The sequence below is a fragment of the Melanerpes formicivorus genome, unplaced genomic scaffold (genome assembly GCF_026170545.1).
Source record: "Melanerpes formicivorus ecotype bairdi unplaced genomic scaffold, bMelFor1.0.p_v2 SCAF_2, whole genome shotgun sequence".
NCBI lineage: Eukaryota > Metazoa > Chordata > Aves > Piciformes > Picidae > Melanerpes > Melanerpes formicivorus.
In genome coordinates, this window is record NW_027142354.1 from 749,810 (window position 1) to 762,891 (window position 13,082).

Sequence of the window (13,082 nt, forward strand, 5' to 3'; positions counted from 1 at the left end):
TGCATGCTATAAGAAAGGCAGACTGGATTTTTTCCATTCCCTTAATCAAATAGTGACTTGCACTACTTTCAATCCCAGCTGTTGCTTGTGGGAATAATCTCTTTTTACAATAGTTAATTGTTGGATAACTTGTTTTTTTCTGTGGAATAGCAGTTTTGGAAACGACCCAGTCTCAAGCTGTGCCAGGGGAAGTTTAGGCTCAAGGTGAGGAGAAAGTTCCTCACAGAGAGAGCTGTTAGCCATTGGAATGTGCTGCCCAGGGAGGTGGTGGAGTCCCCGACCCTGGAGGTGTTCAAGAGGGGATTGGACGTGGCACTTGGTGCCATGGTTTAGTAGTCATGAGGTGTTGGGTGACAGGTTGGACTTGATGATCTTTGAGGTCTTTTCCAACCTTATTGATTCTATGATTCTAATTTCTGAAGTCTGTCCTAAGGAGCAGTGTAATCAAAGCATTAAAATACAGCAATTATGTAGAATTACATAGAATAAACCAGGTTGGAAGAGACCTTCAAGATCATCGTGTCCAACCCATCAACCAATCCAACCCACCTAAACAACTAACCCATGGCACCAAGCACCCCATCAAGTCTCCTCTTCAACACCTCCAGTGATGGTGACTCCACCGCCTCCCCAGGCAGCCCATTCCAATGGGCAATCACTCTCTCTGTATAGAGCTTCTTCCTAACATCCAACCTAAACCTCCCCTGGCGCAGCCTGAGACTGTGTCCTCTTGTTCTGGTGCTGGCTGCCTGGGAGAAGAGACCAACCTCTGCCTGTCTACAATGCCCCTTTACTGCGATTGAGAGATGGAGACAAAGCTTGATGCAAGCAAAGTGTCTACTTTATTGTACAAAGTCTTTTCTTTATATAGGGTAAAATAATCAAAAGCAACTCGTGATTGGTAATTAAATGTGTCCGTCCGACAGTTACAGGCTGCCGAGAAAATACCAGGGAACACACATCGCTGGGGAAGGCCCAGGCAGGTGTTAGACAAAAGGCAAACGATCAAGCATCTCTTATCTAAGTTCAGAGAGAAGACAAAAGACTTTCTTGCAGTGTTTACCAGCTCTAATTCTCAGGTCGTTCTGTGGCTTCCTGAGTCAATGGCTGTCGGTAATCAGCTAAAGGCTTTTTCTCTCTACACAGTTGCAGTTTTTCCAAAGGTCTGTGGCCTACAAGAGCTAAAACATTTCCTTCTATCAGCTGAGCATTGCTTGAGGTTCTACTCCCTAAATTCAGTGCGTCACCCCTTCAGGTAGTTGTAGAGAGCAATAAGGTCACCCCTGAGTCTCTTCTTCTCCAGGCTAAGCAACCCCAGCTCCCTCAGCCTCTCCTCATAGGCCTTGTGTTCCAAACCCCTCACCAACTACAGAACACAACTTGAAAGGAAGTGGTTAAGAGACACCATAAAGAACAATATATCTGACAGGAATCTGTCATCTTCCTGCTGACTTGTGATTTTTGCAGTTTAAATTGTCAGAGGCAATGTGTATGTTGAGACTGCATGAAGTAAAATGAGCTGTGAGGTAGGATCCTTTCAGTAAACTGAGCTGGAAGCAGCTAAGAGGGTTTCTGCTTAGCTCAGTGAGCACACTGTCACAGAATGTAGCTCAGCGAGGCTAGGAGAGAGCATGAGAAAGCAGAAGATATTGCAAGCAGGGTCACTTGATTAATTCCTTTCAAAAGAAGTCTTTTGTTGGTGTTCTAGTTTGATCCAATCTCGAAAGGAGGTGCTGTTTCAAAAAGTATCCTGCAAACTCTATCTGAAACTCAAGAAAACCTGCCTGAAATTGAAGAGAAGAGGATCAAAACACTTCTACCTTGTATTATGCAAGATGCTCAAAACATTTCACTTTGTATTTGCATTTCAGTGTTTGAGAATATTTTTCATATGATAACAGCAGAATAGAATAGAATAGAATAGAATAGAATAGAATAGAATAGAATAGAATAGAATAGAATAGAATAGAATAGAATAGAATAGAATAGAATAGAATAGAATAGAATAATAAAACATGTGAACTGCAACAAAGAGGATGCAAAGTATAAAACAGGTTCAATATTTGGACCCGGTTCAATTTGGAAAACAATTGATCTAGAAGGAAAATATTAGAATAGAATAGAATAGAATAGAATTAAAATAGAAATAGAATTAGAATAGAATTAAAATAGAAACAGAAATAGAATTAAAATAGAAACAGAAATAGAATTAAAATAGAAACAGAAATAGAAATAGAATTAAAATAGAGATAGAGAGAGAGAGAGAGAGAGAGTAGAATAGAATAGAATAGAATAGAATAGAATAGAATAGAATAGAATAGAATAGAATAGAATAGAATAGAATAGACCAGACCAGGTTGGAAGAGACCTTCAAGATCTACCTTAGGGTTGGCTTTTGTTTGACAGTTAGATATGATCAGGAATCCATGGAGTAACATTACCATGTTACTGAGCTGAGCTACTAATACCTCAAAGAGGATGTGTTGGCCTCAACATAAGCTATGCTAATGTGACTGCATAGCTTTTGAACTGGGTGTGTTTATATCCAGCCATCAACATGCACACATTGTCTGGGAAAAGAACTCTGCTTGTGCTTTGTACACTCCCAGGCATTACAATTGCCTGTGCAATTCTGGAAAGCAAATAAACCCTCTGAAATGGAGGTGGTTTATGAAATGAAGGAGGAGGGATTTTATGGGTTTGTTTTGGAGAGTTTTCAGATGTGGACTGTTAGCAGTGCTATAAGACATAAGACTGTGGTTGCTGATATTTCTCCCTAGGCCCTGCCATTCTAGAGGATGTGTTGATTGAAGTGTTTCAGACGTTGTATACACAGTGCAAAGCAGAGCTGGAGCTTCAGGCAGAGCCTTCGTTCAACAAAGATCACACACAGCTAAGCAGGTAATGTATTGTATAATATATATAGTATATGTATAGGGGCTGTTCAGTGTGGAGAAGAGAAGGCTCTGAGGTGACCTAATTGTGGCCTTCCAGTATCTGAAGGGGGCCTACAAGAAGGCTGGGGAGGGACTGCTCAGGATATCAGGTAGTGATAGGACTAGGGGGAATGGAATGAAGCTGGAGGTGGGGAGATTCAGGCTGGAGGTGAGGAGGAGGTTCTTCCCCATGAGAGTGGTGAAGCCCTAGAATGGGTTTTGCAGGGAGGTGGTTGAGGCCCCATCCCTGGAGGTGTTTAAGCCCAGGCTGGATGAGGCTCTGGCCAGCCTGGTCTAGTGTGGGGTATCCCTGCCCATGGCAGGGGGGTTGGAACTAGATGGTCCTTGTGGTCCCTCCCAACCCTGACTGATACTATGATACTATACTATGATAAATATATATATATGTGAATATATCTTCTTTGTTGCTGCAGACATGACTGTGAGAAGTAATGACTGTAACCTATTGGATTGTTTTTGTTAAGATACAGGATCCATTGACAGGTTGTCCAGGGAGGTTGTGGATTTCCCCTCCCTGGAAGTGTTCAAGGCCAGGATGAGTAAGGCCTTGAGTGGAAGGTGTCCCTGCCATTGGTTGGAACTGGATGATCTTCAAGATCCTTTCCAACCCAAAGCATTCTATGAATCTATGAACCATTCTATGAATCTATGAACCATTCTATGGATCTATGACATTAATTGGAAATGAATACACATTTTATTCTGTATCCATGACAAAAAGCTTGCTTCATCCAACTGGGATGCCAGTGGTGCAGATTAGTTGTGGAATTCGTTACATCTGTATTCTTAGAAAGAAACCAAACCAAAACAACTGATGAACTTCATTGTACACAGAGTGCAAATGAAGAGTGCTGCAAGACAGCCAGAGGTGGGAATAAAAACAAAAATTCAGAATTTGAGTTGAGTATCTGAAAAAGTTGAGAGAAGAGGGGAAATTGAAAGCTGAAGAGGGGAAATTGAAAGCTGAAGAGGGGAAACAGTTGTAGGAATGATCACAGGAAAACAGATGGGTAAGAAATATGTTTAGAAAACATATACTTAATGAAGGGATAGAGAAGAAACTATGGAAACTAACTGATATGAGAAACCTGCTAAATGACCAAGCCCCAGAGCAATAACCACACTTAGGGATGAGGGAAGGATAATTTGTCAGCATTAACTGGCAATGCGTGCACTTCCAGTGATGTGTAGTTGCATAACTCAGAAATGAAGGCTGAAAATATGAAATGTTCTTTATATTTCCTTCCAGCAAACTGAGAGAAAACAAGAAAACAGCAGAACTGATTAAAACTGCCAATCTGCTCTTTAATTCCTTTGAGCCTTACTACATGTGGGACTACATCGCTCGTTGGTTTGAAGAATGTTGTAGGTAGGATATAATACCTAGTCTCTGAATGTGTAGAGTTTAAGTTGACTTTTGCTTCAGTTAGTCTAATGTGGACATTTATTCTGTAGTCTGTTTCTTCCCCATCTCTTAAAGTCTGATAATTTGGCCTGTTTCAATCAGATATGATTGGTGGTCTCAGCAGTGTGAGTTCTCACAGAGTTCCATGTCTGGGTGCAATGAAGAGATCAGTCAGCACCTCTGCTGAAGGGAGGACTCCAGGGCGATCACAAAACTAGCTAAATCACAACTTTAAAAGTGATTTAGAGATCCCTCAGAATTTGTCTGAGGCTTTTGCTTATGATTTTTTCCCCACTCAAAATTAAAAAGATGATTTCTTGTATCCAGTGTTTTCTCCTAAGTATTACTCTTTGGCCAGCAAAAGAACAAGAGGACACAGTCTCAGGCTGCACCAGGGGAGGTTTAGGCTTGATGTTGGGAAGAAGCTCTTCATGGGAAGAGTGATTGGCCATTGGAATGTGCTGCTCAGGGAGGTGGTGGAGTCACCATCACTGGAGGTGTTTAGGAAGAGACAGGATGGGGTGCTTGGTGCCATGGTTTAGTAGATCAGATGGTGTTGGGTGATAGGTTGGATTCAATGATCTCAAAGGTCTTTTCCAACCTGGTTAATTCTGTTCTATTCCTCTTCTGTTCCTATTCCTCTTCTGTTCCTATTCCTCTTCTGTTCCTATTCCTCTTCTGTTCCTTCCTATTCCTATTCTGTTTCTATTCTGTTCCTATTTTTATTTCTGTTCCTATTTTTATTTCTGTTCCTATTTTTATTCCTATTCCTATTTTTATTCCTATTCCTATTCCTATTTTTATTCCTATTCCTATTCCTATTCCTATTTTTATTCCTATTCCTATTTTTATTCCTATTCCTATTTTTATTCCTATTCCTATTTTTATTCCTATTTCTATTCCATTCTATTTTATTCTAATGTTGAGTTCACTATTGAGGCTTCTCTGATCTCGATAAGGGGCACAGTGAATTGAATTTCAAGCCATCCTTTATAATTGATTACAGTTGAACAAATCTCAAAGTAATTTATGAAAATTCTGGTAGATCTTTTAGGGTAGTGATAGGTGAAAGAGCATGTGTTAGACTCATTTCACTGCACTGCTAGTTTCATGAAGAGAATGATCTGTTAAGGGAGGCACAGTAACCCAGCAGAGGTGTGGGTTGAGCTGAGTGCTACTTTTTAAGTGTTGGTTACTGACACAATGCAATTGAAATTTGATTTTTAAAGTCTCACCAAAATATCTTGGAAGTTCAATAAGAGCAAGTGCAGGGTCCTGCATCTGGGTTGAGGCAATCTCAGGCACAAATACAGGCTGGGCAGTGAATGGCTGGAAAGCAGCCCTGAGGAGAGAGACTTGGGGGTGCTGGTGGACAAGAAGCTCAACAGGAGCTCTCAGTGTGCACTTGCAGCCCGCAAAGCCAGTCAGCTCCTGGGCTGCATAAGGAGAAGTGTGGCCAGCAGGGCAAGGGAGGTGATTCTCCCCCTCTACTCAGCCCTGGTGAGAGCCCACCTGTAGTACTGTGTCCAGTTCTGGAGCCCCTATTACAAGAGGGATGTGGAGGTGCTGGAAGGTGTCCAGAGAAGGGCCACGAGGATGATCAGAGGGCTGGAGCACCTCTCCTGTGAGGACAGACTGAAGGAGTTGGGGCTGTTCAGTCTGCAGAAGAGAAGGCTCCAAGGTGACCTAATTGTGGCCTTCCAGTATCTGAAGGGGGCCTACAGGAAGGCTGGGGAAGGACTTCTCAGGATCTCAGGGAGTGCTAGGACTAGGGGGAATGGAATGAAGCTGGAGGTGGGGAGATTCAGGCTGGATGTGAGGAGGAGGTTCTTCCCCATGAGAGTGGTGAAACCCTGGAATGGGTTGTCCAGGGAGGTGGTTGAGGCCCCGTCCCTGGAGGTGTTTAAGCTTAGGCTGGATGAGGCTGTGGCCAGGCTGATGTAGTGTGGGGTGTCCCTGCCCATGGCAGGGGGGTTGGAACTAGATGATCCTTGTGGTCCCTTCCAATCCTGAATGATACTATGATACTACGAAATGCTGACTGTCATTGTGTCAGGTTTGGTTTCTGTAATGCTTCTATTATTTCAAATACATCTATTTTTCAGTACTGGCACATGTTCCAAAAGAGAAGAAAAGGATTAGCATGACTCAGCTATTGCTGAAAACATGACACTGCCCTCTCTACCCAATTCCCTTTCCCCTCACCACCCCCTCTCCCCCAGCAGAATAAAATAATTGAGGAAACAAAATATTATTCCTTTGTTCATATCCTTTGCTTGTAATCTTCCCAGACATGATTTCATGGGGGAGAGGGTTGTGTTCCATCATCCCTCAGAAACAAAGCTCGTCAGATTATGAATTCTTGTCAGCAGTAAAACAGTGCAGTCAGCTGAAGCTGAAGTGGACATCAACAAGAGCCTGTTTTGTTTTCCTCTTGCACAGCTTCAAAGCTTCCTGGGCCTTTTATTTCACCTTTGGTTGTCTTTGTCTCAAGTGCTTTATGCCTTGGGTTTAGACCTCTCCAAAATCACTGTTCTGCAAGCAATACTATCCCTTAATTCTATTATGGCTTCTCATGCTTATACTAACAACTAGTGCTGTCTATGGTAGGGTCACAAATGCCATTTTCTTTAGCCTGAGTTCCCTTATTTAATGAATCAAGACTTTGCTGTAGTGAAAGGCTGGTTGCTGCTTTCTCTGAAAGCATACAATGGGGCAAATGAGCTACCTAAAAGTCAAATGAAAGATTCCTTGTTTGTTTGCAGGGATTATCCCTGAGGTGTACAGCTTCAGTTATAGAAAATGGTCAATGTAAGGGGAAGGGAAAAATGTTTTGAAACCCTGTTTGAATTTTGCAGGAGGACATTACATGCCAGACTTCAAACTGGGCCTGGAGGTGGTAGTGAGAAGTCTGAGTTACCCCTGACTAACTTCTGCTTGTTAGTGGATTTTTTGTTGGATATAGTTTCTTTGGTAAGGATTGTGTTCTTCATTGCAGGTACTGGGGATGCTCTGTATTTATAGTCTGCCTCTGCTTTATTAATTGTTTCTTCCTGAAAATATGTTGCCATATTGCCACCTTTTAGAAGTTTTAGATGCATTGTATGATGTCATGATAGACTGCTTGGCTATAACCAAAGTGGGGTCTATGGTGTTCATGCCTGACACTTTTTATCTGTCCTTGATTTCTTCTCTCTAAAATGATGCTGTATTAGTCACAAGTATAGTCTTTAGTAGCTTAATATGCAAGTTCAGGTGTGCAGCTTTCTTTCAAGGCTCTTAAATGTCATAATAAGATGTATCTATAGCTCTTTTTCTTTTGGTTGTTGTTGCATTGCTTAACATAGCAAAGACTGAAACTGTTTTTCTTTCTGTACCTGTCTGTCCTCAATTCTTTGCTTTCTCACTTCAAAGCCTACTAGAAGTATGAGAGTGCTGTGTCAGGTATGACAATCAGCCTGTTTTTCCTTTAGTTCTTAATTACTGGTTTTTCATCTTTCCCTCCTAAACTTTTATTTTTGAGGTCATTAAAATAATAGTGGTGATGTTCTTTAGCCTTATTGGTATGTTTTGTACTGCTTGTTGTGTAATGATCAAGGAGTAAGAGTGTGAACAAGTTAACTAGCTTTGTGTTTGTGGCCTACCCAATTGTGAAGTTAATTATGTTATCTGTTTCTTTGGTTTATTTTAAGTAAAGCATGCATTTCATGTTCATGGATATTAAGATATTCATTTCCCTTTTTAACTTGTTCTGTATGTTTAGAACACAGTTAAGCAATTGATAGGTACCCCTGTTAGAGAGGGTGACTTTCAGGGTGGGATGTAGTGTTGCCACTAATGAGTGTTGCTGTTAATTACTTTGTTAGGAGACTTACATTGAAATCCAGACGGAACACTTGCCCCAGCTGTTGCTCAGGATGATTTCTGCCTTGACAAGCCACCTGCACACACTGCACTTGTCTGAGCTTACTGATTCTCTCAGACTCTGCTCGAAGATCCTTAGCAAAGTTCAACCACCTTTGCTGTCTGCAGGGACAGATGGTGTCCTGCAGCTTCCTAGTGGGCACAGCAGCTCAATCAAAGAATGGGAAAACAAAAAGGTAACTGATTGTGTTTTGCAGCATCTTGAAAAATTACTTTTTGGGTGGAAAGGAGAAGTTGGCTTTCTGAGCCTGTGTTGAACCATCTACAAGTCCTAGAATTGTTAGGGTTAGAAGGGACCTCAAGGATCATCTAGTTCCAAACCCGGTGCAATTGGCAGGGACACCTCACACTACATCAGGTTGCTCATAGCCACATCCAGCCTGGCCTTAAAAACCTCCAGGGATGAGGCTTCCACCACCTCCCTGGGCAACCTGTTCCAGTGTCTCACCACCCTCATGGGGAAGAACTTCTTCCTAACATCCAATCTGAATCTACCCATTTCTAGTTTTGTTCCATTCATACAGTATCACCAAGGTTGGAAGAGACCTCAAGGATCATCGAGTCCAACCCCTTAGTCCTATCGTTACCTGACTCCCTAAAAAGTCCCTCACCAGCTTTCTTTGTAGGCCCCCTTCAGACACTGCAAGAAGAGAAAAAACATTAATACTCACCATTTATTTTACTGGTTTTACAATGATTTAATAAAGAAAGAAAAGAAACAAACCAGCCAGCAGCTCTTTCTCTTTTAATGCTGTCGAGTTTGGTCTGCATCTCTGGCTCTGTCAGGTATGCTAAGTACGTGCCCTCAAATCCTTGTTTTCCAGTTGAAGAAACTAGAGAAACATCACAGAAGAAATTTAGGTTGGAAGTGACAGTTGGAGATCACTGCTCAAAGCAGGCCTGATTTCAAAGCTAGATCAGATCGTTCAGGATCATATCCAGCTTGGTTTTGATATCTCCAGGGATGAAGATGCCACAGCTTCTCTGTACCCCTTCTTTGTGTGTACTATATTAGTCAATCAGACAGCCTGGGCAAAACAGGAGGATGACAATGACAATAGAGTTGACATCTGAACAATCAGAGGGCAGAGGTTTCTAATCAAAAGACCTCTTCCTCCTCCTGAACTCAAATTCCTAATAACAGTTAGGAGACAATTTACTCTGGAAAAATTCAGCAGTCACACTTGTATCAAAAGCTAAAGGCTTTCACTAAAGCAGTTACCTTGTAGCAAAAATGAAGCTTCATAACTCTGATATTGCTTTCACACAAAAAAATAAGGCAAACCAAACCCAAACAAAACCACCCCCCAAAGTAACAACAGTGAATACAAACGAAGAAGCAAACCAGCCCTGTTCATTATATTGGAAATTTCTGACCTGAAATCAAAACTCAAGACACTGCACCAATCCTTGGTTCTCCCTGCACAGAGCTCCCTGCAAGACCATGCAGTGCTACAGGCTGGGGTCAGAGTGGCTGGAGAGTGGCCAGGCAGAGAGGGACCTGGGGGTGCTGGTCGATGGTAGGATGAACATGAGCCTGCAGTGTGCCCAGGCAGCCAAGAGCATCCTGGCCTGCATCAAGAACAGTGTGGCCAGCAGGAGCAGGGAGGTCATTCTGCCCCTGTACACTGCACTGGTTGGGCTGCACCTCGAGTCCTGTGTCCAGTTCTGGGCCCCTCAGTTTAGGAAGGAGGTTGACTTGCTGGAAGGAGTCCAGAGAAGGGCAACAAAGTTGGTGAGGGGCTTGAAACACTAGCCCTATGAGGAGAGGCTGAGGGAGCTGGGATTGCTTAGCCTGGAGAGGAGGACACTCAGGGGAGACCTTCTTGCTCTCTACAACTACCTGAAGGGAGGTTGTAGCCAGGCAGAGGTTGGTCTCTTCTCCCAAGCAACCAGCACCAGAAGAAGAGGACAGTCTCAGGCTGCACCAGGGGAGGTTTAGGCTGGAGGTTAGGAAGAAGTTCTATACAGAGAGAGTGATTGCCCATTGGAATGGGCTGCCTGGGGAGGTGGTGGAGTCACAATCATTGGAGGTGTTGAATGGGAGACTTGATGGGGTGCTTGGTGCCATGGGTTAGTTGATTAGGTGGGTTGGATTGGTTGATGGGTTGGACACGATGATCTTGAAGGTCTCTTCCAACCTGGTCTGGTCTGGTCTATTCTATTCTATTCTATTCTAGCTCTCATTTTTCATAGGTTGGACTTGATGGTCTCTGAGGTCTTTTCCAACCTTACTGATTCTGTGATTTTGTGTACAATGAATTTGTGATAGACTTAAAACAAGCAATCAAATTGTTGCTTGCAAACAGAGAAAGAAGTATATTTTTTTTTTCTCACTAGACCCCAGGTAACTCACTTTTAATGATTGTTCAACTTTTTTTTTCCCCCTCACTCAGGTGCCATCAGTTTCACTTGAAAATCCTAGTGATGTGTTTGAAGATGGTGAGAATCCCCCCAGCAGTCGATCATCAGAAAGTGGCTTCACTGAGTTTGTCCAGTACCAGGGAGATACATCTGATGACATTGACAGAGCACTCAGCGAGGGGCACGGTGCACCTGGCATTCCTATCGTGGGGAGTACCTCCTCAGAGACTGAGACAGCATCAACTGTGGGGTCTGAGGAAACCATTGTACAGCCTCCTTCCATCGTGACACAGGGGACAGCAACTCGAAGCGGGAAAGCGATCCAAAAGACTGCAATGCAGTGCTGCCTGGAGTATGTCCAGCAGTTTTTAACCAGGTTCATCAACCTGTATATCATTCAGAGCAATTCCTTGTCTCAGCCCTTCGGGGCAGAGCTTCCAGCAGACTCTGCTAGAGAGCAGGGACAGACCACAAAATGGGACAGAGAAGCACAGGTTGATGCTAAGGTGAAGAAAACAAGCAAGAAAAAGCCACCAAAAGAATACCTTCCTGCCTTCATTGCTGCTTGTCAGCTGTATCTTGAATGTTCAAGCTTTCCTGTTTACATTGCTGAAGGAAACCGCACTTCAGAATTACATCCTGGGAAGCCCGAAGTTGGTAAGCTGCACTCTTGGCTTTTTCTTGCTTTTGGTCTCTTTTTTTTTTCCCTCCCCTTTACTTTTAAAATCCTATTTTAATTTCCACCCCTACGCCCCCCAGATGAAAGTACCAAGTGGTGGGTTCTGCACATCGGCCACATCAACCCCATGCAGAGCTACAGGCTGGGGTCAGAGTGGCTGGAGAGCAGCCAGGCAGAGAGGGACCTGGGGGTACTGGTTGATGGTAGGCTGAACATGAGCCTGCAGTGTGCCCAGGCATCCAGGAGGGCCAATGGCATCCTGGCCTGCATCAGGAACAGTATGGGCAGCAGGAGCAGGGAGATCATTCTGCCCCTGTACACTGCCCTGGTTAGGCCACACCTTGAGTCCTGTGTCCAGTTCTGGGCCCCTCAGTTTAGGAAGGAGGTTGACTTGCTGGAAGGAGTCCAGAGAAGGGCAACAAAGTTGGTCAGGGGTTTGGAGCACAAGCCCTGTGAGGAGAGACTGAGGGAGCTGGGGTTGCTTAGCCTGGAGAAGAGGAGACTCAGGGGAGACCTTATTGCTCTCTACAACTACCTGAAGGGAGGTTGTGGAGAGGCAGAGGTTGGTCTCTTCTCCCAGGCAACCAGCACCAGAAGAAGAGGACACAGTCTCAGGCTGTGCCAGAGGAGGTTCAGGCTGGAGGTCAGGAGGAAGTTTTACACAGAGAGAGTGATTGCCCATTGGAATGGGCTGCCTGGGGAGGTGGTGGCATCGCCATCACTGGAGGTGTTCAGGAGGAGACTTGATGGGGTGCTTGGTGCCATGGGTTAGTTGATTAGGTGGTGTTGGATGATAGGTTGGACGCGATGATCTTGAAGGTCTCTTCCAACCTGGTCTGGTCTATTCTATTCTATTCTGTTCTATTCTATTCTATTCTATTCTGTTTTATTCTAATGCTCTTAATGCTTTGTGTGTGTGTTGCTCTCAGAAATGTAAGGCTCCTTCTCTATCGGTTTGCTCAGGTTTTGCTTGGTTTTAAGGAGATTGGTGGCATGGGTTTTCACACTAATTAATGTTGGGATGACAAATACATAGTGCAAACTGAAGCCTGAGAGTAGAATCTAGATTTTTCAGATGCCCCATTTCACTGTGTGACTCCACAGTGTTTTCTCTATCATTTTTTCCAGCAGCCACAGCTTCATTTTAGCAGTTTTTGACTGATGTGCACGTGGATCACTTTGTGCCACACATGGAAGTGATAAACTTCTGTCCAATAAATATGTTGCACAGATATAAATAATACCTATAAATATAAAAATAAATATGTGATTTTACTTCATTCCTATTAGAGGAACAGAGGTGGTTCAGGTTTCATCCCTGGAGGTGTTTAAGACCAGGCTGGATGAGGCTCTGTCCAGGCTGATGTAGTGTGGTGTGTCCCTGCCCATGGCAGGGGGGTTGGAACTAGATGATCCTTGAGGATCCCTTCCAACACTGACTGATTCTATGATTCTTGCAAACAACTCCAGCTACAGTTGCCTTAGAGAAACCAAGTAAAACTGGTGGGGATTATGAAGTGTGAGTGTGTTCACAGATTGGTGAATACAGTTACAGAAATGTGATTAAAATGGTGACAGTTCTGGATTACTGTGAAATGATGACCTTTTAGATGGACAGTCCTCTTTACAGTTTGTAAGGTCTTTAATTTACAGTTCTCATTCCAGTTCTCCTTCTGGCATGTAGCTTGGTAGTTACTGCCTTAAAGTGGTAGATGTGCTTGGAGCATACAGGAAATTGTGACAATAATGTTGG

General features: G+C 43.5%; 1 protein-coding gene across 1 annotated transcript in view; it reads left to right on the plus strand.

Moving 5' to 3' along the window:
• Positions 1-13,082, plus strand: part of DOP1A (DOP1 leucine zipper like protein A) — a 117,587-nt gene that overhangs the window by 49,107 nt on the left and 55,398 nt on the right. Inside the window, 6 exon segments of the mRNA XM_068148763.1 lie at positions 2,781-2,901; positions 4,207-4,326; positions 7,221-7,335; positions 7,777-7,806; positions 8,229-8,462; positions 10,683-11,307. Of these exon segments, the coding sequence (XP_068004864.1) occupies positions 2,781-2,901; positions 4,207-4,326; positions 7,221-7,335; positions 7,777-7,806; positions 8,229-8,462; positions 10,683-11,307 (1,245 nt within the window).